Genomic DNA, 26,439 nt, shown 5'->3' with positions numbered 1-26,439 from the left:
ACTTTGAAAATGAACTGAATTTTTTTCCAGGAAAATCTTAAACGGCTGAGAGACAGCATCACCCGAAGACAAAGGGAGAAGCAAAAATCAGGGAAGCAGGGAGGTATGTAGCTTTTGGGGTTGCTGCATTGTGGGGGCTGCTGGCATCTGTTGTTTCTAACTCTCTGCTGCGGCTGGAATGGGCAGAGTGCTTGCCCAGTGCCTGTCACCCTGTTTACAGTTCTGGGTACCCCACTGTACTGTGAGGTTCTTTTGGGCAATGGCTTTGTCTTGTTTTTTTTTTTCTGCGAGAGAGCATGTGGGGTGTGAGAGGACAGAGGGAGAGGGAGAGAGAGCCTAAGCAGGCTCCATGCTCAGTGCAGAGTGTGGGGCAGAGCTCCTCCCACAACCCTGAGATCATGACCTGAGCTGAAACCAAGAGTCAGACACTTAACCAACTGAGCCACCCCAGGGCCCCTGCCTGGTTTATTCTGTGTCTCTAGTACCGGGCCCATAAGACATGTCAGCAAGGAAATGAATGGATTGACCTCTGCATCTCTCGTCTTCTCACTCAAAGAGGAGGATAAAACTTTCTCCCCAGGCACCTGTCTCTCCCCCTTGGCATTTAGTAAGACATGTTTTTTGAGCAGAGAAAGGAGAAAATCTCATGCACATAGTATCTGTTTCTGAATGAAGCAGGGAATGGCATTATAGGTGTCCCTAGCACACAGTGCTTCAGAAGCCAGGACCCAGCAGTGGCAGGGCTCCTGCCAGGTGGAGTAGGGGTTGAATAGCAGGGCCACACATTCCAGTTGTATACATGGAGGACCAGGCCTCTTGGCACCACTAGCCCTGAGCAGTGATGGGCATTTGCCTACGTTGAATATTTCTACCAGGAGCCTCTGGCATTGTGGGTCTCTATGATTTATTTTGGCCAGCATATACCAAGTAGAGCTGGCTATAAAAGCCTTCCAGAAACTCTTGGATCTTGAGTAGAGCCCCAGTAAATAAAGGACTAAGTTTGTGTATAACTTCCATAGTTTGTCTCCAACTGCCATCAATAGCCTGACTTCTCATGACCCTGACCAGACAGGTGACACCCCAGTCTTTAAAAATGACATCTTCCTCCTACAGGCCTCTTGCTCATGCCTTTTCTTTCTCTCCTGTGTGAAGACTCCTGGGCTGCAAGACCCAGCCGGCAGCCCCTGTTCCGTGAGGCCTTCCCGGGCCCCTGCACCCGCTTCCCTACATGAGTATTTATAGGACCTACTATCCCTGCATTCATCCAGCACTTCTCTTTTGCTGCCTCTGATTGCTGTTACTTCATTCCTGCACTCAAACCATCAATTCCCAGAGGTTCTGCCTCCAAAATGCATCTTCATCTGATGATTTCTGACTGTCTCCCCTGCCACAGCTGTACGCAGGCAGCCATCGTCTCTTCCTGAACGAATGAGGCGCCTCTTCAATTGTCTCCCCATGTCTACTCTCACTTCTCTACAGTCAATCTCCGAACTACAGCCATGGACCTTTTAAAAATAAAAGATCAGCTCATGCCAGTCCCTTAATCAAAACCCCCCAGGGTTCTGGTCCCACCCAGAGGAAAATCACCCTCCTCACTGTGGCCTGAGAGGGCCTACGTGGTCTCACCCCTGAGCTCACCTCACTGACCTCCATTTTCCCTTTCAACCCTTTGCTCTCATCCCAAAGGACTCCTTTATTGTTCCTCTAACAAGTCAAGAGCAGCCCTCCCCAGGGCCTTTGCACTTGTCCCTCCCCCACTTTTCCCATGTCTTCACTGACTGGCTCTTTCCTCCTTCAGAGTTTGGCTGTGGATTCTCTTCAGAGAGGCCTTCTCCACATTCGCTCCAGAGTGACCCTCTGCCACTCACTGTGCCTTTACTCACACTCTTTTCACATATCACAGACTAAAATTATGTGCCCATTCTCCCAGTAATTTTCTGGCCCATTCCCCAGCCCATTCCCCCACCGTCACCTCCCGTAAGCTCCCTAAGGGCAAGAGCTTTGTTGTTCTGTGCCTGGCTGAATCCCCAGAGTGTATGACAGTACTTTGACTGGGCTTAAGGAATCTCTGTTGGAATAAAATGTTTGGTAACACCATTCATTCTTTCCACACACATCTACCTGAGCGCCAGGTTGTCTGCCAGACATAGAGACCCATAAGGCAAGATCTTTACCATTGGGTAATTTATGAATTAGTCTTTTCCTTGTGTAGGTCTGATTTTCCCAGCAAGAGCCTGCCCCACAATGCCTAGCGCAGTGTTTTGCATATGGCCCCAACCTACTGAATTTTAATGATTTTGACCATTTGGGAAAAGAGGCATACAGAGGTTATAACCATGGCAGAAGGTCAGAGAGGTCATCTTAAGATGTCTGCTTGGGTGGCTAGATTTTACATGTATGCTTCCACTCCCGAAGCTCACACGTGTTTGCCCTCTCGGCTGAAGGGAGAAGAAAGGAGAGAAGGCAGAAAATCTGGTTCAAGATCTGCATAGTAATCTTCAGCTCAGACCATAGGTTCTAGGTGGGAAAAGGGATGAGGTGCTTTTTAAAACTAGAATGCATAAAGCCAAAGACAGAAGCCTTGATTAAATGAAACATTTCACACTTTGACACAGAGGCAGCCTCAAAAAAGCTGTGATTTGGTGGTTCATGAGTGTTTGAAGGCCTGAAAGTTGTAGTGTTGGAATTATAGAGCGTTGGGCAGCAGGGGTCCAGAACTGAGCCCACTGGGTGTTCTCACACCTTTACCACCCAGACAATGGAGACGTGGAAGCAAGACCCCCACATACATGGTAGAGAGTCAAAGGGGACCAGAGTGGGCCTTGTGGCATTCAGGGTTGGGGTCAAGTTCCTAGCCGCTGCTCCCCCCAACTAGCTGGAAACCAGACAATATAAGTATCCCAACTGAGCCTCAGTCCTCATCTACAAAGTGGCACAAATAAAAATGCCTCCCCCATTAGAGTTTTGTGAGGATCAAACAAGTTAGGGGACAGTTGGGGCCTCCCGCAGATGCCTGGCACATGGACACACCCTATGGACCACACACCCGCACAGCAGCTGGTGTCCTCTCAGTCAGGGCCTCCCAGGGAGCATGCGCTGGGCTGAGACTCGCCATCCAGGTCCAGTCCTGGAATCCTGGGTTTTGGAACATTATACAAAGTTCACCCAAAGCTAATCAGCTCTGAGTAAGTGATACCCATCAGTGTCCTTTCACTAGAATGGTCAAGGTCTACATTTTTTCAAAGGAACATGGTTAAATGCCCTCGCTTCCCTTCCCCTCTACTCTTCAAGAGGAAGACCCTCTGGCTAGGTTTGAGGGGGAGGTGTTAAGTATTTTTACTTTTACATTAGGGGCTTTGATTAATGTCATAACTAGTAGAAAATCAAACCATATCTAATCTGATACTAGACCAGAACATCTGGGGACCACATTCTCCCATAGGGAGAATGCTCAACCCATCGGCCCCAAGAGTTTCCTTTCATGTTCACTTTTTTAAAAGATTTATTTATTTATTTGAGAGGGAGGGCACAGTGGGAAGAGACAAAAAGAGAGCCCCAAGCAGACTGTGCTCCATGCAAAGTCCAACTTGGGGCTCGATCTCACATTCCTGAGATCAGGACCTGAGCTGAAACCAGGAGTCAGACACTTAACTGGCTGCGCCATGCAGGTGCCCCTTGTTTTTGGTTTTTTTTAAGATTTTATTTATTTATTTGACAGAGAGAGATCACAAGTAGATAGAGAGGCAGGCAGAGAGAGAGAGAGAGGGAAGCAGGCTCCCTGCTGAGCAGAGAGCCCGATGCAGGACTCGATCCCAGGACCCTGAGATCATGACCTGAGCCGAAGGCAGCAGCTTAACCCACTGAGCCACCCAGGCGCCCTGTTTTTGTTTTTTATTGTGGTAAAATACCCATAACATAAAATTGATCCTTGATCCTAAATGTACAATTCAGTGGTGTTAAATACATCCATATCATGCAACCATTACCATGATCCATTCCTAGAATGTTTTCTTCCCCGACAAGGATTTGAGAGCAAAGAGCTGATGTGGGAGATGATCCCGGGGAACACAGGGGGAGTGTGGAAGTGAGAGAGGAAAGAGAGGGACCAGCAAAATGCAGTTACCACTGTGGAGACTGGAGCTTCTTGTCCCTGGAGACACTGGGAGTCAATGGACAGCACCATGGAAGGGGCCATGGTGCTCCCATGTCTAGGGGAAGCCCCTAGGGGGAGGGGTGCTTGTCATCTTGTTTCCAGAGAAAGCCTCAGGCAGTTTGGAAGTTGGATCCTATGCTCCATGGTATATTCACTGCATAGCCCCAGTGTTGCTTGTGTGTGCTTGTGGAAGTACAGGGTAGGCATCTGGGGTGGGGTAGGGGAAAGCAGGGGAAGAGATTAGGATTGTGACAGGTTTAGGGCAACCTACTCTGCTTTGACCATTGCATCTCCTTAAAAAAAAAAAAAAAGAAAAAAAATCTGTTTTCCACATTGAGCTTCTGTTTTCACCAAAGGAAAGAGTTCTGCTTTCCTGGCACCTGCATGGCTCTGTTGGTTAAGCATCTGCCTTCGGCTCAGGTCGTGATCCCAGGGTCCTGGGGTCAAGCCCCACATCAGGCTCCCTTCTCATCGGGAAGCCTGCTTCTCCCTCTGCCCCTCCTTGCACTTGTTCTCTCAATCTCTCTCTCTCTTTCTGTCTCTCAAATAAGTAAATAGAATCTTAAGAAAAAAAAAAAGAACTCTACTTCCTCCACACCCCTGCCAAAAGAAAAAGAAGAAAGAAAAGCATTTAGAAACCAGTGACACAGGGTAACATCGATCTGTAGGAAAATTAGGGTTGACAAATGGCATTTCTGCTTAAAGAACCTTTTCTAGGAATGGAGCCCATTCTAAACATAAGGGCTGTCTCTGTTTATTTAGAAATCTCATTTGCCTTAGGAAAGAAAAGCGGTAACTATTTTCCTTTGATTTGGGTTAGAATACCAAGGATAATTAAAAAGTAAGATTCTGTTCATAATAACGTGCTAGTCTTTCTTCAGCCTTGGGGAGTTGTTTTCTTCTTGCTGGGATGGTGTAGAACATGGATGGTGTAGCTCAGAGGAGCTGGCATGGCCCGTGCCTTGTTGGACACCCCAGTGAAGACAGTCCGTATTTGTGTTCTGGGTGTGTGGGGTGCTCATCTGCGGCAGGAGGGGGAGGAGCAGGCCAGGTGCCAGGCAGCCTGGGCTCCCATCCCTCCACTCCAATCACTGCATCCCTTTATGATCCAGGACAATCCCTTAAACCACTCTGTGCCTTAGTTTCCTCACCCATGGTTGTACCTGACTTATCAAGTTCACGGGGAAGAAGTGAAGTTCAGAGCAGGTATAATGATCCATGTGGACACGCTCCGGGAGAAGTACTGTGTAATATAGTGCTGGTTGCTATTCCTGGCATTGTTTCTTTCTTCCAAGAGTATCAGGCTTCGATAGACTGGCTCTACTTGATTTTTTGAACTTCTGACTCCTATTTTTTTTTCTTGTGTATTTTGCTTTCCTTCCTCCTAGAACCGGTTGAGGGTGAGAAATCTCTGCCTCAAAGTGAATTAAGAAGATAAGAACCTCCCTTTAAGAGAGTGTTGTTAAAAAAAAAAAAAATACTAGGTCAAAGCTGAGGGAAAAAAATAATAAAAGGCTGACACCCGTTTGGGCCCCAAGACATTCTGGGCCTACACCCAGGTGCAGAACAGCTGGCGGGTCTCTGCCCACGTGGTTCCAGGCTCAGGAGGCTGCTTGCCCTGCGCCGTGGTAATGAGGAGAGCCTGAGGGTGTGGGAAAGATCTGTGTCACACTGAGACCTAGAAAGCTGGTTTAATACTAGGACTAAACACTGCCTTTGGAACCCGTCTCCAGGATGAGGCACGTGTGACGTCCACGCAAACCATGGTCCGGCTTTGTGGCATCCTCTGTGTGGAGTGTTTCCCATAGGCTCAGTCTACCCTGTCCTCGAACTTCCTCTTTCCTACAGCTGTCGTTTCCCTACTCACGGTTCTTGGGCAGACTCTGGCTTTGGCTCGAGGAGCCACCTCTGCTCCTGGACTCCCTGAACCCTTGGCCCCACCCGTCCCACCGCAGAGGAGAGGTGGAGGAGGATGTGGGGCCCTGGAGATAAGAGCACCTGGCTGGAAAGTACATGGAGCTCACATCTCTCCCTGAGGTGCTGCACCCGGACTTGGAAACGATCAGGGCATCACAGGAGCCCTGTAACACGAGCTCACCTGGTGTTCATACTCTCCCGGGGAGGAAGTGGGCAATGGGTCCCCACAGATATTTTGTTCTGCTCAGTCTAGAACCCAGGGTGGACATCTAGGGAGGATTGAAGATCAACTACTAGGCAGGGCTAAGCCAGTCAAGAGACCAGTTTAATGCTGTGCAGAGCGAAGAAATAATCTCTTCCAAAATCTGTTAGGTCCAAAGCCACTGGTCAGCCTCACAAGTCTCAGAAACTTTTATGGGGCTGATGGACTTACTTTCACTAGCCCTCTGGGCCGTTGCCGTCAGTTGCAGACTGCGCACCTAGCACCCATCATTTGTGGAGGGATTCAGAGGCCGTATGAGTAGTGGTTAGGAGCCTGGACTCCGAGCCTGGGTTCACGTCCCAGCTGTCCCACTTACTAGCCATGTGCTACTCCACTTCTCTGGAACTAGTTTCCCTTGGGAATGGTGATAATACTGTTTACTTCATGGGTGTTGGGAAGCTCCTAGAACTCTGCTGGTGCACAGGACAACCAGCTATTAGGGTCAACAGTGCTCATGGGCCCTCCTTCTGAAAGGGAAGTAGTCCACATCCCACAGCTGGAAAGTGGAAGAGCTGCAGCCCCAGATCTCTCCCCCACCCAGTCTCGGGCTCTCTGCCTGACGTGGAAGCATTGGTCTCGCTTTCTGCAGTGCCTCCGCCCCTCTCCTCTGTCACTTAGTGATGGCCACATGGGGGTCTGTGGAGTTTCAGTGTTGAATTGGGCAGAGGCCCCTCCCCCTTCTCTCCCTTCCTTTCCCTCCCTTCCCCTTCCCGCCAGGCACCCACCAGTTTCAGGCCAGGGAGGTGGGTGGAGAGGGAGCAGATGAACAGTTTGGTGGGTCGCAGGTGCCTCAAAGCTCATCTCTCTTTCTTTTGATTCCAGACTTGGAGATCACCGTCCCAATTCGGCACTCACAGCACCTGCCTGGGAAAGTGGAGTTTGGAGTCTATGAGAGCGGTCCCAGGAAAAGCGTCTTTCCCCCAAGGACGGAGCTAAGGCGAGGAGACTGGAAAACAGATAGTACCTCCAGCACAGCAAGTGAGCAGGGGGGAGGGTGCGCCTTCACATCTGCATTCCTGGTGGTACCTTTGGGCTTTGGGAACAGTCTGTTGTGAGCCCAGCAGACCCCAGCTGGAGCCTGATTTGGGTTTGGGGGTGTGAGAAATAGGGCACATTTATTCTGCGCAGTTTACCTTTTTTCAGAGAACCAAAGATTTTTTACATCACTATGCCCTAAAGCCAGATTGTGTAATAATTTATTACACCGTTCCTTTTATAACTAGAAAAACCTAGTAATGACACTAGTTAATATTGACTGAGCATTTACTATATGCTAAGCTTCTTCTATATATTCTCTGATTTAATTCTCACAATAACTCTATGGCATAGGCACCATCCCCTGTATTTACTGAGGAGGAAAGTGGAGTCCTCATGCCTTGGCCCAGGTTAAACAGCTAATAAGTGGTGGTGTCAGGATTTGAACTTGGGCAGCCTAGATCCGGGGCCCAGACTCTCAACCACTGACCCTTCTGCTTCCTCAACTGTGGTAAGGGGAAGGAAAGGGCACGAAGTCAGAAATATGAGAAAATGATGGACTCACATTTGAGAATTCCAACCTTATGGAGGAGTTGAGGATCCAATTAGGAAATGTGGGAGACATCTTGGCTGAAAAGCTTGATGGAGCCTGATTGCAACAGACAACACCTGCTTATAGACATGCAGGAGGTGGGGGCTTTGGTTTCATGTCCAGGGTGGTGGTAATGAACCTCAGACACACCGGCTTCACCAGCAAAATAGGTGGAGTTTCCGTTCTTTTGTACAGTTGAGCGTTTTCAAATGAGCTAGGAGAACAAGGAAAGACTAGGAGACTCGGGACTGACTTTCAGGACTTGTGGCTCCTTAAATGTCAGGCAGAGAACCCCCAAATGGATATGAGGATAGGAAGGTCATCTAAACCCAGGGGTTCTTGATCTTTTCTGCATCACAGACTATTTGGGAATCTGATCTGTGCTCTGGATGTTCTTCCCAGAGAAATGCATGAGAGTGCGTACATACGTACACACACACACACAGGGTTGCCCATCCGTGGCCTTAGGTCAAGAACCCCGCCCCTGTCTCCCTTTTTACTTTATGGATTGTGCATGTATAATCCAGAGCAGGAAAGAGTTTTGTACAAGGTCATACAGTCAGTGAAGCCAGGGTGGGAGCAGGCCCCGATCTTCTCTCGGCTTCACGTTCCTGCCACTGCTCCCTGTTGAAACAGACCCAAATCCTATCACGTGACCATGGGGGACGCCTCGACCGGGTAGAAGAGAAAGCTCCTCCTTCCATAATGGGTCATGGTAATGTGTATCCAAAGCCCTCCCAGGCAATTTAGAGAGTTCTGACAAGTTCAGAAATGGGAGAGCTTTTCCCAGTGACGGCAGCTGGCTGAGGAAGTGCAAGGCAGGTGGCCCATCTCTCAGATGTGAGGCGGAGGAGCACAGTGGTACAGATCCTCTGTGCATTCCGGGGTGGAGAAGAGGGGAAATGTAACAAGACAAATGGGAAGTACTCATTTCAGGTTCGGATGGGTATAAATGATTTGAAGTGTATGTTCTACTTTGAGGTAAAGATGGAATGGAAAGCATAAAGTGTGCTTTTTACTTTGTGCAATGGTTTATGACCCAGGGATGGCTACCTCGTCTGGTTAGAAAATGTTATGAAATGCCAGACCAGTGGATTTTACTCCAGTCCCTGCTATACAGTTTCAGTTACCTATTGCTGTGTAACAAACCACCGTAAAACACAGTGGCTTGAAATGTACATTTATTTATACTTGATACTGCACTTGGTCAAGACTCGCAGCTGGTTTACCTCCACTCCACGTGGGTGAGTTGGGATCACTCACTCCTGCGTGTGTCTTCAGCTGTAAGCCCGGTATGGGTGGGACTATCCTAGATGCTCTGTCACCCTTGGGGACCTCTCCCCTTATGGCCTCTAAGTCAGTCGCCTGAACTCCTTATACTTATATGGTAACAATCCAGAAAGGGAACATTCCAGGAGGATAGACCCTGATGTGCAGGTGCTTATCGTGCTTTGCCTTGCATCGCACTCACCAATGTCATATTGATCAGAGCAGCTGTCATCTCTTGGGAACCACAGAAAAACAGTTGCAGGTTAAATCTGGTCATAACCAAGATTTTAGTTAAGAATATTAATGGTAGGGGCGCCTGGGTGGCTCAGTGGGTTAAAGCCTCTGCCTTCGGCTCAGGTCATGATCTCAGGGTCCTGGGATCGAGCCCCGCATCCAGCTCTCTGCTCAGCAGGGAGCCTGCTTCCCTTCCTCTCTCTCTCTGCCTGCCTCTCTGCCTACTTGTGATCTCTGTCTTTCAAATAAATAAATAAAATCTTAAAAAAAAAAGAATATTAATGCTATGTTTAACAGAACACAAATTTTATTACAGAAAGACTTTTAACCTTTTTGTAAATTGTCGGGTCCATGGTTTTTAAGGGTCGTATTATATTTGGTCACTTTTTCCCCCTCATTCATTATCTACCAAATATTTGAGGGTTGCTCTATGCATTCTGAGTGAGACTGTACACTGGAGACATAAAGATGAAAAAGAAACGGAGACCATCTTCAGGGGCCTTGTAGTGGAGGAAGGAAAACATAAAACTAACATGAGCTAGATGCTTGTCTGTTCTTTCTTCCTGGTGACACAGGCCTGGAAGAAGAAGGCACTGCCGCCCCCCCACCCCGGGCAAGAGGGGTGATGACAGGGGCCAGAGCCTCCTACCAACCATGCAGTCCAGAGGGGATGTGGGTAAGAAAGTCAGCCTGGGGAGGGAAGAGGGCCAGGACAGATGAACTGTGGAGCCAAGGTTCAAAGCCAAACTTGGGGGTTCAAGATTTAGGAATACCCAGGGAAGGCACAATGAGAACTGATGAGTGTGAATTTGTAGGGTCCCAGAGCCAGTGCCTGGCCAACTTTCTGCTCTCTCTCAGAGGACAACTTTCAGAAGGAGGCTGGTTTGTTGCGATGGAGTGGCATGAAGAATGGTGAAGGACAGGAGGCTTGGCTCCACAGGACTGGGAGGGGTTGCTTCCACTGGGGGAGTCTGGAAAGGTTTCCATGGCATTTACCCTGAGCATTGGAGCCTGAGGTTTTTAGCCTTGTGGCTAAGGGTAGGATGGGGACATTCTGGCCAAGTGGACACTTCTACGTACAGGTAACTGACTAGAAAGGAAAAGGGTCACATGCTCCTTAAAAAGCAAACTCTGAATCCCCTGGCTTATTAAGTATTTTGATATATTATTTTAAATGTAAACATCTACTTCTAAGAAATAATCGAAAATTATAATCTTAACTTGTTCTATTTCAACACACATCTGAATTAATTAGGTCAAAATTGATACCATAATGAAATTGAAACTATTTCCTTATTAACTAATATGATGAGGAGCTGTTTTAAGGGAAATTCAGTAAACACAAGATCTGGCAGTACTGCTAGTGGCGACAGTGGTAAATTCAAGTCAGGTTTTTTGTCTTAGTTCACTGACTGTTGTTCTTTTTTTTTTTTGCTCCTGGATCATCACATATTTGAGCTTGTTCTAATTCTCTTTGTCCGGTATGGTTGCCGCTTGCCAAATATGGCTATTTAAATTGAAGTTAGTTAAAACCATTCCTGGTATGCACAAGCTACCATATTGGATAGTATACAATAGAATATTTCCAGAAAGTTCTACTGGATAGAGCTGTCCTAGTAAGATAGGTAGGTGATACATTCCCAATTCAAAAGCCTTGAGCACCTAAACTCACACAGTCATAGTTCCTACTGTGAGCATAAATTATGCTTTGGAGTTTGTATTTTGTCTGTATCAAACTGGCCCCTTATTAGAAGGTATATATATATGTGTGTGTGTGTGTCTGTGTGTCTGTGTGTGCGTTTGTGTGTGTGATTACATGCTTGCTGTAATTCCTAAATAAGTAAAACACTTCAACAACAAGACGTTTGCAGATTTTAGAAATACCACTGAACAAGTAAGAAAGAGAGCATCTCTGCTTCCTTGCCTGACAAACCAGACCACTAATATCAGATAGGATTTTCACAGGGATTAAGTGCAGTCATGTTTTTAAAGCATGTAATGTGTGGTAAGCCCTCAGTAAATGGCACTGATAAAGCAAAGGAAAAAAAGGTAATAAGGTGAACCATTTCATTTTATGCTGAAAGAAAATCTAAACGCTAATAAAATGATATAAGATGGCAGCATTTTGAAGATCCCGTATTCACAGCTTCTGTATTGTTTCTATCGGTAAAAATAAGTAAGTGCTAGAGTCCTGCATTTTATTTTAGCCTGAGAGAATCCACAGTCTAGCTAATTTTGTCTGTACCCTTCAGGCAGTGCGAGTAACCGATCCAGCACCCGGAGCCTCCTCAGCGTGAGCAGTGGGATGGAAGGGGACAATGAGGTGAGAGCGGGGACCCCACACTCATTTTTCTTGTCTGAGGGGTCACTTCACTGCAGGAAATAGAAATCCAGATGAAAGAAGCCAGACACGGAAGGTCACATACTGTAGGATTCCATTTATGTGAAATATCCAGAATAGGTAGAATCAGAGAGACAGAATGCTGATTTGGTGGTTACCAGAGGGTGGGGGAGGGGGGCATGGGGAGTACAGTGTTTCCTTTTGGGATGATGAAAATGTTTTGAGACTAGATAGAGGTGGTGGTTGTATAATATTGTGAATGTACTAAGTGCTACTGAATTGTTCACTTTAAAATGGTTAATTTTGGGGCACCTGGGTGGCTCAGTGGATTAAGCCTCTGCCTTCAGCTCAGGTCATGATCCCAGGGTCCTGGGATTGAGCCCTGCATCAGGCTCCCTGCTCAGCGGGGAGCCTGCTTCCCCCCACCCATCTCTGCCTGCCTCTCTGCCTACTTGTGATCTCTCTCTCTCTGTCAAATACATAAATTAAAAAAAAAAATTAAAAAAAAAAGGTTAATTTTATGTTAGGTGAGTTTTACCTCAATAAAAAGGGAGAGAGGGAAGGAAAGAAGGGAGGGAGGGAGGGAGGGAAGGAAGGAACAAAGTGAGGGAGGAAAGGAGGGAGGGGAGCAGAGAAATTGATACTCCATCTGACTGGTTAAGCCAAGAGGGCATCTCTGAGAAGAAGCAGGACTATCAGGGAATCTCAGGTTGAGATCACATTTGGGGTCTGGATCAGAAGCCGTGAGAAATGGTGGAGCCAAGGCCATTGCTCCGTGTATCCCCAGGGCCACATGCTCTTTTGTCTCTTCTTCCCTGGACATACCTGCTTTCTTCTCTCACTGTACACTGGCCTTTTCTGCTCCTCTGCATGCATGGTGGCAAATAGTCCCCTGAGAGCCACTAGGCCTCTTGGGAGAGGGTGAGCTACTCCCTTAGACTGAAGTGTCTATTCTGATCCAGGGACGAGTGTCTGGGATGGGCAGGAGGGGTCACTGCCAACCCAGGAGACTCCCTGAGATAGGGTCCTTGGGGTGGGCTACCCCTCCAGTGAGCAGTTTCTGCTAATGACCCCATGACTGAGAACCACTCATGGTTCCGCTGTCTCGAAAAGGGACTTGGGTTTAAAAACAAAATTTCTCCAGCTCTCTCTGGCTGTACAGAGAAGGCTTCTCAAACTTTAATATGCATGAGAATCACCTAGGCTCCTGTGAATATGCAGGTTCTGATCAAGCAGGTCTGGCCAGGAGCTGGAGAGCCTGCATTTCTCACAAGCTCTCAGGGGATGCTAATTTGATGGCCCACAGGGGCACTCTGAGGAACAAGGGCCATTAATGATAATTTGGGCTCCATTGTCTCCTCAGGGAGTGTAGGCCTCAATGGAAAGCTGACCTGGTTTGCTAGGTTCAGTTTCAGTTTGCGGATAACCTTTAGCCAAAGCCTGAGGAGGACTGAGAAGCTTTTGGGAAATGGTGTCCAATTATGCCTGTTGCCTAATGTAACTTTCCCTTTTCTTTCTTGTCCTTTTTTGCCGTAGGATAATGAAGTCCCTGAGGTTCCCAGAAGTCGTAGCCCGGGCCCCCCACAAGTGGAAGGAACACCCGCCGTGCCCCTTGAGAGGCCCCCCAGAGTACCTCCCCGAGCTGCCTCACAGAGGTAACATTGATGCTGAGAAGAAACGTTTTTCTCACTCTCTGAATTCCAGCAGGCAGAGAGTAGGATTTGGGGACATCTAAGATGACCTCAGAATGAGTCCAGAGTAAACTGAAATGCCTACTTTTGATGCATTTCCACAGGGACTCTTTGTTAATATGATGCTTTATTCAAGTGCAAATACTTTAAATAGCAAGTACAATATTTCATCAATGAAGTACGTTGGCAAACACCAACTTTTTGAGTAATTTGTATGTTTGCTTTGAATTCAGCTTCCTCATAACTAATTCCCTTGGCTGTATTGTGGGACAGTACCTTTTGGGGACCAGGAGATAAGAAGGAGTTGGGGATGAAAATAGAGGTGGGGTGCATAGCTTGGTGTGGTGGGGAGCATGGTTCTAGTGCTACACTATCTGGGGACAGTGTCCAGAAGTCACTTGTGAACTTGGGTGAATTATTTCACTTTCATGTAACTCATTCTTCATCTGTAAAATGGGGATAACAGTAGAATATCCTCACCGAGTCATAAGGGTAGTGTCTGGGTCCATAGTAAAAGCTCAGTAGAATGAGTGACTTTTCTCATCCAGGAGAAGAATGAGCATATGGAGGTTTGGAGATGGGCATTAGACAGACAAGCTGGGAGTGTCTGCCGGGCTCCAATATCTGTCTTTGTTTATAATGGTTGACTGGCCTCTGGTAGGAACCTCTTCAAGGTCTCGTGGAGTAACAGGAAAAGTGGTCAAAACTAGCTTGTGCATCCAAGCTTGTGTGAGCTTGCGCAAGGAGAAAGGGTCCTTGGGAATGAAAGCCTAGGCTTGTCTTAAATGTTTATTTCTTTGATGTCTAAAGTATAATGTGGGGGGGAAATGATTAAAAGGTGGAAGCTTTTTTTTTTTTTTCCAACCAGGGTCGTGTTGTTTTTTTAAATGTTAAAACTTAAATGAATCTTGTCAGTGTAATTTGTTGAGAAAGTACAACAAGGAGGCTTTTCTTCTGGTTTTCTGGAAAGAGAAGCTGACTTTGCGCTAGACAGACCCCCCCCCACCCCCGTAATCAAAAGCGGTGTCAGGTTCACCAGCAAGTTTCCTTGGTGTAAACTGAAGGTCACGTGGTAGAATGTTAGTCCTGGAAGACCCGTAATGATAATCTGGTCCAGTCCCCTGGATTGGCATAATGTGCTGTTGCTTGAAAATTATTATACAGTTAGTGATTGGGGAGGGGTGTTTACGGCGAACTATAGTAATAAATGCTAATCTGTATTGAGTGTGTACTATGTACTAGCTAGTATGTTCGACACACTGAATGCATTATCTCAGTTCCTTCCACAGCTCTCAGTGATATTTAGGATCATCCTGTTTTGCAGATGTACACACTAGGGCTTGGCCTGGAATGAGACTTGTTCTGTGTGGCAAATCTGGGTGTGCCTGACTGGAGGCTGCAGTGTCTTAGTTATTTTGTGACATCTGTTCCAGAAGGTCAAGGTGTCATTAGGAGGAGATCCAAGACCTAAGACCTTTTATTACTGAAGATTGAAGTTTGGAGGCAGTTGCTAATTGCACCAAGATGAAAATAGTTGTCAAGTTTGAAAACTATAGCTGCAGGGCTTTTGTTAATGGGAGAGAAAAAGAGAACAACCAGGGAAACAGGTTCCAGAAATTAAAGGCTAGAAATTGGGATGCATATAGGTGTGTAAAAAGAGATGGCTGATGAAATTTTGGGGGAGTCTAGAAGCATGCTGTGATAAAAATGGGAGCAAAAAGGAGGAAAATACTTTTACTAAAGAAATGGTGTTTGCAAAGAAATCTATAATTGACAGAGCTTGGCATTTGGGTTCCTTTTTGGTGTGAAGAAAGATTTGCAAATATGCAGTTGTTTTGTAAGTATGTATGCAATTCCCATAATAAAATGAGGAGATGTTTGAACAAATAATAAAGCCAATAAATGGCTTCCATGCTTGACCCGCTGGCAGACAGAAGGCAAGGCTGACCTTGGGGGTCTCCTCTCCACTTCCAGATCTGGGAATCAGTAACTGTTCTTTGCCTGTGTCTCCTGAATGCCTTTGCTCTCACACAGCTCTGGGGGTGTAGTGCTTGTCAGCCGCTCCCAGTCCTGGTCCCTTCCTCTGCTCACTCCGCATGCTGTCCCCAGAACTTGAGCTGTCAGTGAGGACTCCAAGCTTCCACGTCTGCCTCAGTCCTCTGTTCCTACTCTTTGCTGGTGACCTCAACCCAGATGCCCCACAGATATCTGAAACAGAGCCAGGGTAAAACTGAATTCATCCCACCTGCCATTCTCTGCCCCGAACTGTTTTCTTCTAGTAAGTTCCTAGCCTGTGATAATGGCACGGTTCTGCACCAAACCCAGGCGTCACCTGCCATCCCTGCCTCCCTGGCAGCTCCCACAGTGTGTGTCTCCAGACTCTGTCCGTTCTGCTGCCCTTTCAGCTCTCAGATCCACCCCCTCTCCATCTGCCAGTGCCTGTGTTCATCCTTAGAGACTCACACTTACCTCCCTCCTCTACATTGTCACCAGAGTGTGCTTTCTAGATCAGAAATTGCTGATGATGTCACTTCCTGGCGTGAAAGCCTTCACATTTAATGCTGTAGTTTTTAGCGTGCTCTGGCCCTGTCTAGCCTCAAGTCCCACCTTCTCCTGTATTCACTGATGTTCCACCCCTACATTCCCAGAGAGCTGTGCCATTTAGAACTGTGTCTTTGCCCAATCTGTGCCTTTTGCCTGGAATGCTGTCTCCCTACTCCCTTCCAACCTCCGCTTAGAAAATTCCTGCACACCCTTTAGGACTCAGTCTAGTTATCACCTCCTTTAGGAAGCCTTCCCTAATGTTCCTATGCCTTCTTTTGGTTCTCCAAATACTTCTGTTAGATTTCCTTCCATGTTATGGCCCTTGTGGACGTATCTGTTTCAAGTGGATGGTGAGCCTTGAAAGCATAGAAACTGTTTTTGATTAAAACTTTTTTTTTCTACTGTCCCCAGTCCCAGTGTTTAGCACAGTAACTGGAACATAGTAGGAACTTAATAAATATTTATCATGTAAGTGAATTAATGGATGGATAGAAAGATTGGTACTGTTTGTGTTAGACTACCCATCTCTTAAAAAGTTAGCCATCAGGTCATCTGCCACAGGGCAGGTGGGTCATAGATTAGTGGAAAGAGGCTTCACACTCCCACCTTCAAGTTCTCAATGTATTTCAAAGTCTGGGAAGGCGGATGGTGACAAGAACAGGAGCAGATGCATGCTATCTTTGCACAGCATTTCCTTTGCGGGCCATTAGTCCTTAGAGAGTAGGCAGCTGACAATATCACACTCTTCACAGGTGAGGCCCTGCCAGTTGACCCCCCAAAAAACAAAACAAAAAAAAAACCAAGAAATAAAAAATAAAAACAAGAAACCCAAATCTTACTGAGCCATTGCTGCTTTGTTTTTAAACATATTTTGCCATTCACTAGTGATTTGTCAATCACTAACAATTTGTGCCCTCCCCTTTAAGGCAAAGCCAAGGTCCTGTAAAATCAGAACATACTTCCGGAGGCCTCCTGCAGTGCCAGAAGCTAGTACTTTAGATGCAGACTTGTAAAGAGGTCTGTGGAGTCCCTAGGAGGGGCTGGAGTGGTCAGGGAGTGAGGGTACTTGGGACAGAAGCTATTTACTAATAGGGAAGTTTAAAAATATTTTCAACAATGTTATGAGGATACAAAAGCAGACCAGCTAAATAACAGTCCTGCTTTTAAAGAACATTAACCAACACCAAGATTTCTGGGTTCTTGAACCAAACTCATCAGCCACAGACCTTACTCTCAACAGAGAGGAGAAAGCAGCCAGTCCTTAAGTATCTCTGGGCACTTGTGTTTCCAACTCCAGCTTCCCAGTGTCCTGGAGAGTCTGTCTCCCCCCACACCACCCCTTGATTCTGATTACTTCCATGGTTCTGCTATGTCTACCATCAGAAATCCATTTCCCTGAGAGAGGACTTCCAATCCTAGGTTGGGACCGTTCATCAGAATAAAATACAGAAATAATTTGCTTGTAGGCCCACCCAGCTGCAGAATGGGACAGCAGAGAGAGGATAAGGGGCCATCGGGAAATCATGACTCTCTTCATTGGGGGCGATAAATTGTAAGGCTCAGGGGGCATACATGGGAAAAAGACTAAGAACAGATCTTTATTCATATCAATAAAATTATTAGCTTTACTTCTTGAGTGCCTACTCTAAGCCACAAACTGTGCTACGTACTTTCCAGTTGTCATCTCCAAACCTCACGCAACACTCTGATGTATGTATCTGTAGGTACTTCTGTTGGGCAGATGGGAAACATGTGCAGAGAAGTTGAACTTGTCCTTCAGCTGTGTGTGTAGTTGCCTTTGCTCTATGAATTCCTGTATCAAAACAGTGCAGTTTACTGATTGTTCCCATTGACTGTTTTATCCATTACTTTCTTAGCACTCTGAGGGCAGGATCCATGCCAGCTGTACTCACTGCTATATCCCATGCCCAGGAGGAGACACATAGTAGATAAATGGTTTTGAGAGGGAGTGAAGGAGGGGAAGGAGGAAGCTAAGAAGGAAGGAAGGAAGCAAGCAAATAAAGAATCCAGGAAGCCAAGAAGCCTAAGCTTACTCAGGTAATAAGTAGAATTTCCTGACTTTCCTCCAGCTTTCTCCTGTAAGCTCTGGTTCATAGGGCAGGTTGGGGAGGCAGAAGGAGATGGTCCATTTATCTTTTCTGGAGGAAGAGGCAACTACACAAAACCATCTACTTCCGGAGATCACAGCCGGGCTTTCTGAGGATGTTTGTGGCAGGTCCCTGCCTTGTTCCTCAGATAGTCCCTCCCTTTTTCTTCAACTCTTTTGTTGTTTCCTTGACCTAAACGTTTCAAGAAACGTTTAGTAAATATTTGATCATTGATTCATTTGGTCCTCAACTACGTAATTCCAGGATAGCACAGTTCAATTACAGCGCCTGACAAAGCTCTCTTTCTTGACTTATTGACTTGCTTCCGAGAGAATCAAATATTGGCTTTACGGCACACATGTGGAAACACCAGCCACAATTGTTGAACCTCTCTGTAAATAGACTCACCCAGGTCTATCTGGAATGGCATTTAGGACTGTTTAAAAACCATCCAGGATAACATGGAGGGGGGCTTCTGGGAAAAGCAAATGTGGAGATGGGATAACACACTTAGTGATTCCATGAGGAAATAGTTGTGAGAAGCACAGAATTCTTAATTCTTCTCTCAAGGGACCTCCTCCTACAGTATGTCTCCCACCTGGCTGCATATTTGTATCGCTGATGTTTTAAAATATAGGCTTTATCATTAACATTATAATAATTATTATTTTAAAGATTTTATTTATCTGAGAGAGAGGGTGAGAGAGAGAGAGAGAGAGAGATCATGAGCAGTGGGGAGGGAGAAGCAGACTCCCCGCTGGGCAGGGAGCCTGACTTGATCCCAGGACCCTGGGATCATGACTTGAACCACAGGTAGATGCTTAACTGACTGAGCCACCCAGGCGCCCAAGACTTTATTATTATTTAGGTATGATTAGATCAACAGATCAGGAAACAACTGTTCTTGAGAAGATAGTTTGTTGTCCTCCTAGATCCCAAGAGGAGGGGACCACATTATGCCTTGGGGACCTGCGATGGAAGTATCAGGTTTAGTCCCAGAGAAAGGCAGTGGAGTGGGGAACATGGGCCTGAGCTTTTATTGTGGTTTCTGCAGGAGGGCACAAGGAAGGTAGAGTAAGAAGATGTAGGATTAGCTAGTGTGAGTAATTTCAATGGACTCTGGGGCAAAGTTTTCTAGTTGTCTGGCACCTGGCGCTCATGTGATTAGGGCAGATGGGTAGTGGCCCAAATGTGAGAACCCATAAAGGGAATGGCTGGGGTACAGACTGGGACTGGCTAGTTTGCATACGAACGGTGTTCCTGTCAGTGAGTTGCTGTCCTTAGAAATGAGTTTGCCATGGGAGGGGCAGTCCGTCCAGGGTTAGCCAGGCTCCAGGTATCAAAGCATTAGAAAAGAAAAGACATGGTTACTATAACTTCTTGGGGGAGGGACACTATTAAAGATTTGTGATGCTTGAGCCTTATCCTCTAGAAGTTAGGAAGGAATGAGTGTAGGAGAGAGCTTGGGAATTGGTATTTCTTTAAGGTTCCCTGGTGATTCTAAGGTGCTGCCAAGATTGCGATGCACAACCAGCAGGTAGGCCGCTCGGCGGTCCATGTGGTTTCAGTAATTACAGAACATGTTCTTTGCATAGTTTACCAAGTTTGCAACCAACCGTGGTTGCTTAAGAACGAGTTAATCCATTTAAAAATAGTTACTTCATTTTTTATTTCAGGCCTCCAACCAGGGAGACCTTCCATCCTCCTCCTCCTGTTCCACCCAGAGGTCGCTGATTCCACCTCCTAAAACCTGCCGATGTCCGGACTTGGAGACTTGCAATTTCAGCCCATTAATGATGTCTTCGCGTTGAGTTTCACAGCGGGACTGCTGACCTTAAGACCTCCTCTCATGGCTGATGTTGTTGTGGCCCAGCTGGTTTGGGCTTTCCTTGGAGAAGATATTATTAATGCATGAAGAAGTAAAGGCCTTTATTCACCATCACCAAGTATATTGATCCATATCCTTGTTTGCCAAAAGGATAAAGACTTAATTGGAATATTTACCTCAAAGCTGGCATGTCAGAAGCCTGAAAAGATGGGTCAGAAGTGTACTTTACAAGTGATTTTACTGAAATGCACTTATATTAGGACTTACTTATTTGCTAGTCCAGACTAACTTCTAGAAGTGGTTATGATTTAAGACTTATGGTATTTCGGTAAGGAGATATGTCTGCTTTTTAAGTGATTCTTCAACTTTTCTATAGATTCAGGAGGGTGTCTAAATGCCAGGCCTGGTCACATAGAACAAACTGAAAAAGACTTTTTAGAGACGGATTAGTCCTAACTCCTTTTCTGTGGAAGGCAAATCTGAGGTTCCACAGAAACTAAGAGTTTACAATTGGTTAGAGAAAGAGATGTGTTTAGTAGAGTCTGGGTCTCTTAATTTCAGGTCACCACACTTCAATCTCTAGATAGCCAATTGCTCTCCCTCAGGAAGTGCCCACATGTAGAAATTTGGTCACCAACTGACTATTGACCTTCCAGAAATATCCTTCTTCCATATCTTCCAGGCATGGGACTATCAAGTATTTTTTTCAACTTGGGCATTTATACTTCGATATGCTTTCAAAATAGTATTGTTGCCAAGGAACATCTGTAAATGGTTGGGAACCAGAAGCTTGGGATACCAATGACCACATTTATTGTTCTGCAGCCTTCATAGGTCTTATTAGTTCTGGCCATAAGGAGGGAGAAGGATCCTTGACTCTTTCTCTGACAAGAGATCAAAAGAGAAAGGAGGAATATAAAATAGAAACAGTTATCTATTTCCTTATTATTACCACTAGACTTGGGATATCTGTGCAGAGAATAGAGAGCCATTAATATGTCATAATTGTCATATGTCACTAAAATGTCATCAATTTTGAGTCACTGGCACAGAAAATCTACCTTTAAAGCACAAATCCTTAATTTGATACTTAAACATATAGTAAAGTTAGTATCAGACATATTTCTTAAAAAAATATCAGAAATCTGGTGATTTTTCATGAAATGTATTCTCTATCCCACACAAATATATACAAGCCACAGTATTAACGATCTATTTAAGTACAGTTTTATTGTGTCCTTTTCTAATGATTCAGGGTTGTTGTTGTGGGTTGTTTTCCAGTTTCATTCATCAGTCCAGCAAACAAGGACTCATATTGAAATTAACAGCTTATGGGTCGTGGGTCTTTTTTCTGACATAAAATACACTATTGGCTATGGCCATTAAGAGAGTGTTTGTGCAAGTCACCTACCAAAATGCCTGGCACACCGTAGCCATTCTGCAGCGGTTCCTTTAATCTCCTTGTCACTTATTTGGGAGAAGGAGGATAATGTGGGGTAGGGGGAGAACAAGAAATTATAATGTTGGTATGGTTGTCCTTCCTATTATTTATAGATGATCTCTTAAGCACATTTAATTTTGAGAAAAGCTACACCTTTTTTTAATATTCAGTATCTCTAGGCCCCTTCTTAGAGGCCGAATTTAGATTTTTGTACATTCTCTGATTAATAAGCATTTAGATCAATAACATGGCAAAACTTAATGCCAGCTAATGGTGTTAGCATCTTCGTATGCACATCACTGTTTGTGCAATATTGGAATATTTGATTATATTTTCTTCTTCTGCGAAAGTACTAGAAAACATAAAATTGAAAGTGCTGATTAGAAACTTGGGTCTGACAGATGTGATACACTTGAGACATGGGTGGAAATGGTCCGGTGTTCACTGCATATCCAAATTGCTCCATGTTATCAAAGAATGGCTCCAACGATGAGGTAAAATTCTTCATTTCCTGGAAACAGAAGTACCCATTATAACATAAACTTATTCAACTTCCACACAACTTTTATACACATTTTTAGGAATACGTTATGTAACAAAAGCATGGCTTTCGGTACAGTGAGGATCAGAAACGACATTGTAAGTAGATATCCAAAAAGACTGTTAAAAAAGTTCTCTGTGTGATGCTCTGGGAGACAACTCAGCGGTGCCATCCTTCCCCAAGATTTTATGAGCTGGTTCAATAGAAAGAAGCTATTCGTTATAGTCATGGTCATTGCCTTTGCTCTAACTGTGCAAGGCATACTGTCCTCCAGCTCCTAGGCCAGTATTCTTCCTTCATCTCATATTAAAACCTGTGAGAAGACAACCCAACAATATAAGCAACAAAGCACGAAGACTGAGAGACTATGAATAAGAGGTTGGTGTTGCAATCAAATAATTTAACTTGACATATTTAATGATGTGAATAATCCCTAATGCTTTGCCATAATTAGGCAAAGTGATAGTATGTAAATTACTTCAGTGAGTAGTTTCACAAGTCAAGCTAAGTATTTGTTCTCCCCTCCACTCTTGCTTTGTGACTAAAAAAGGGAGGTTCTAGCCTGTCCTGTATCACTTCACTAGTTGGGATTTTTAGATCCAGCTCCCATATGCACCGGGGAATGAGATGGTTTTCTGTGGTCCTCTTTGAGAGACTAGTGTGTGGTTTTGCAGCTGATTGGCTGAGGAAGCATTAATAACAGATTTGTCTCAGTCTGAGAACCAACTGTTTTAAGTCATTGCTTCCCAAAGAAAGAACTTAGAACAATTACAGAGTTTTTTCCATGCCTAGGGCATTTCAGCTAGAACAGCAAAGAGAGGTACACAGCAATGAATAGCAACAGAAGGACTGTCCCACACCAGCAGTAAATAATTAGAAAGACAAACATAACGAAGCAGAAAGAAGAAATAGACTTTCAAAGAAAAGGTGATCTGAAACGAGCCCTTATACAAGGCTTGTCTTGAGCAGCCATTAGGCAAGCAGTTCTCCCCCACTTGCCCACCAGAGTCTTAAAAGTTCATATAGAGAGGTCTTAACTGAGTTCAGTCACATATACTGTCCTGATGGTCTCAACACCACCTTACTTGCTCAAGGCTATGTTCTTGGAGCAGCTCCCATTTTGGAAATGGTAGACAGAGTATATATTCCAAAACAGGGAAGGGGTGAGGATCCTCTAACTGCCAGGGTACAGACAGTGTGAGGGTCGACTGGCGGTCACACTCTCTCGATTACCTTCTCCAACAGTACCTGATATTGGAAATCAAAAGATAAACGTTGTTATTTATAGACCAAGAATTTTGAAGATCATGTTTATCAGAAATGAAAATAAAAGATTGAAATGGTGGGTTTCTGGATCATTTACTGGTCATAAGCCCTTTAACCAACTGAGTCTTATGAGGACTACCATATAAAGGCTTTAAAGCCATTGGCGGGGGGGGGGGGGGGGTTCCCTTTCACTAGCATGTTTTCTCCCATTCCTTTTGGTGTCGGAATGGGGTCATTAATCTAGATGAAGGAACTGGTGAAATTAGATATATCAATGTTTTTTACTCCCTAGTCTCATGGAACAGCCCTGTTGTTTTTTTTTTTTAAGATTTTATTTATTTTTGAGAGAGACAGAGAGACAAAGAGAGAGAGAGAGTGATAAGATAAAGAGAGAGATGAGTGCATAAGATGGGGGAAGGGGCAGAGAGGGAACAGACTCCCTGCTGAACAGGGAGCCCAGTACAGGACTCAATCCCAGGACCCCAAGATCGTGATCAGGGCTGAAGGCAGACACTTAACCAACTGAGCCACCCAGATCCCTGGAACAGCCCTGATTTTGATGGTGTTTCTGAGTCTTATTTTTTAGGGTAAAGTTGTCAGTTTCCAAAGATATTTGAAGCCACATTCCTTTTCCTCTAGCCAGTTATTTGATTCCTATTCTTTCTTTCCATGCCTACCATTATCAGACTTTTATCACCTGAAGCCATTTATCATCATCATTTCCTAGTACCTACCAGAATTCCTGGCACATAGGAGAGCTTGGTGAATAGTTGTTGAGTTAATGACCTTATATGCCCTTCCCACCATTAAACTCTTCCAAATACTCCACCAAAATAGGGTTTTCTCTTTTCTACTTGCCCATTGCTCTTACTGCCTCTGGAATATTTGCACAGCTGGTCACATTTTGTGCAGTTCTTTTTTTGTACACTGACCTGCCTGTTCTCTGTTGCATGTGTAATTTCCTGATTTTTAAGTCTACACTCCCCACATGGATGCTTTAAATTCTTCTTGTGTCCTCCCCACCCCCAAGCAGTTGCCAGCCTAGTGCTCCTCACAACACCCAGTGGATGCTTGCTGCTTCAGATCTGTGGAGGCTGGTGATGGATGTTCAAGCAAGAAACGACTCATCCATCTTAATTCAGCAGTTACACTGCTTGTTCTTCAATTGTGCATCATCACTCGATTCAAAAGCAGTGATTATTCATTCACGGAGCATTTACTGAGCTTTCACTATGAGCAAGTCACTTTGCTAGGTGCTCTAGGGGATTTACAAAGATGTATAAGACGCCTCCTCTGATTTCTATAGCAATTAATGGTGTACAATTCATTCAGCAATTAATCATGTATTGCCTTGTGATGTCTCCTAGACTGGCTAGAAAGTATTGTGTAAATCCTCTATGCAGTTTGACTTTTCACTTACTAATGTCTTCGTTCACTCAGCAGATAGTTTGAGTGTCTACGGGTGATGAATGCTATTCCAGCAGCTGGGACAGGTACAAAGATGAACAAATGATCATCCTTGCCATCACTAAAGGTCAGAATGTAGGGGCACCTCGCTGGCTCAGTCAGTTGAGTATCTGTCTTCGGCTCAGGTCATGATTCCAGGGTCCTGGGATCAAGCCCCATGCCCAGCTCCCTGCTCGTCAGGGATCCTGCTTCTCCCTCTCCCTCTTTCGCTCCCCCTGCTTGTGCTCTTTCTTTCTCTTTCTATCCCTCTCAAATAAATAAAATCTTTAAAATAAACAATAAATACACATTCCTGAAAACTCTACTGGACTAATAATTGTTAAAGGTTTTTTGTTTTTGTTTTTTTTTTTTTTTTTTTGGAAGGTGAGAATATAGTACAGAAGAGGAGATGAAAGGTGGTAACTATGGCATAACATATTGAATGTTTTTGGAGTGCCAGAGAAGGGATGCTCAACTTCTTGAGCGGGGGGAGTCATAAAAGGTTTCACAGAAGAGATGATAATTCACTTAGGCCTGGAAGAAGAGTATCTAATAATTGTCCACTTATTTGTATTCTAGGCAAAGGCACACAAGTATTAAAAAAAAAAATGGTGTTTTGGGGAAATATTGGGATGAAGCCAGGACTGAGATTAGTGGGAGGTAAAGTCAGAGTCTGATAAATTGGGGCCTGATTGTGCAGCTGCCTGTTAACAGGGCTGCCCTTTAGCAAGAAATCCCCCCCCCTGCCCATTACATACATAGCACATGGTCATTGTAAAAAACATTAACAGGTAATTACAAATAAGAAACTTACCTGGTATGAATGGCTTGCATCATGAACTTTCAGATTGTTTTCTCTGGGTAGAAATTAGGACCATTTATGATGGTATTATAGGGCGCCTGGGTGGCTTAGTGGGTTAAGGCCTCTGCCTTCAGCTCAGGTCATGATCCCAGGGTCCTGGGATTGAGCCCCGGTCGGTCGGGCTCTCTGCCCGGCAGGGAGCCTGCCTCTGCCTACTTGTGATGTCTGTCTGTCAAATAAATAAATAAGTAAAATATTTAAAATGGTATTATATTCCAGGCACTGGGTGGCTTAGTCAGTTAAGCGTCCAACTCCTGATTTCAGCTCAGGTCATGATATCAGGCTCCATACTCAGCATAAGTATTGATCTCTCTCTCCCTCTGCCTCTGCTCCTGCTCACCCTTTCTCTCAAAATAAGTAAATAAAATTTAAAAATGTGATTATATCTATTTTGTCAGCATTTTCATTTACAAGTATCTTTTGAGGCACCTGGGTGGACAGTTGGTTTCGGATCAGGTCATGATCTCAGGGTCATGAGATCGACCCCTGCGTTGGGCTGTGTGCTCAGTGCAGAATCTGCTTCAGATTCTCTCTCCCCCTCCCTCTGCCCCTCTTGCATGCACATGCTCTCTCTCTAAAATAAATAATCTTAAAAAAAAGTTCTTAATATCACTGCATGCCAGTACATACAGGTCTATTTCATTTTTAAAATGACTGTAGAGGTGGAGGTCCACTAGTAGTAAGAAAGACTGATTCTGGAACCAGATTGCTTGGGACTGACTACTCTTTCAGCAAACTGCTTAACCTCTCTGCGCTTCCGTTCTCATACCTGTAAAATGAACATATTAATAGGACCTGTTGCATAGAGTTTTTCTGAGTATTAAATGAGTCAACAGGTGTAAAGGGCTCAGAATAGCGCTTGGCAGATGAAAATTTTAGCTGTGTTTCCATGATTTATTTAAACAAAATTCAAGGAGTGTTTTGTTTTTTTTTTAAAGATTTTATTTATTCATTTGACAGAGATCACAA

The 26,439-nt window shown here is 44.9% G+C and overlaps 1 protein-coding gene across 2 annotated transcripts in view; it reads left to right on the top strand.

Annotated features, from left to right (window-relative positions):
• Nucleotides 1-20,035, top strand: part of PIK3AP1 (phosphoinositide-3-kinase adaptor protein 1) — a 113,175-nt gene extending 93,140 nt beyond the window's left edge. For both annotated transcript variants that reach the window (XM_046026197.1, XM_046026199.1), the window contains 5 exons: nt 31-103; nt 7,155-7,310; nt 11,655-11,725; nt 13,280-13,398; nt 19,763-20,035. In XM_046026197.1, coding sequence (XP_045882153.1) covers nt 31-103; nt 7,155-7,310; nt 11,655-11,725; nt 13,280-13,398; nt 19,763-19,820 — 477 coding nt within the window. In that variant the 3' untranslated portion in view covers nt 19,821-20,035. The remainder of the gene's footprint in view (nt 1-30; nt 104-7,154; nt 7,311-11,654; nt 11,726-13,279; nt 13,399-19,762) is intronic.
• The last annotated feature ends 6,404 nt before the right edge of the window (nt 20,036-26,439 follow it).

The sequence above is a fragment of the Meles meles genome, chromosome 13 (genome assembly GCF_922984935.1).
Source record: "Meles meles chromosome 13, mMelMel3.1 paternal haplotype, whole genome shotgun sequence".
NCBI lineage: Eukaryota > Metazoa > Chordata > Mammalia > Carnivora > Mustelidae > Meles > Meles meles.
The sequence above is the reverse complement of the archived record's forward strand: the minus strand, read 5'-3'. Positions and strand labels throughout refer to the sequence as shown.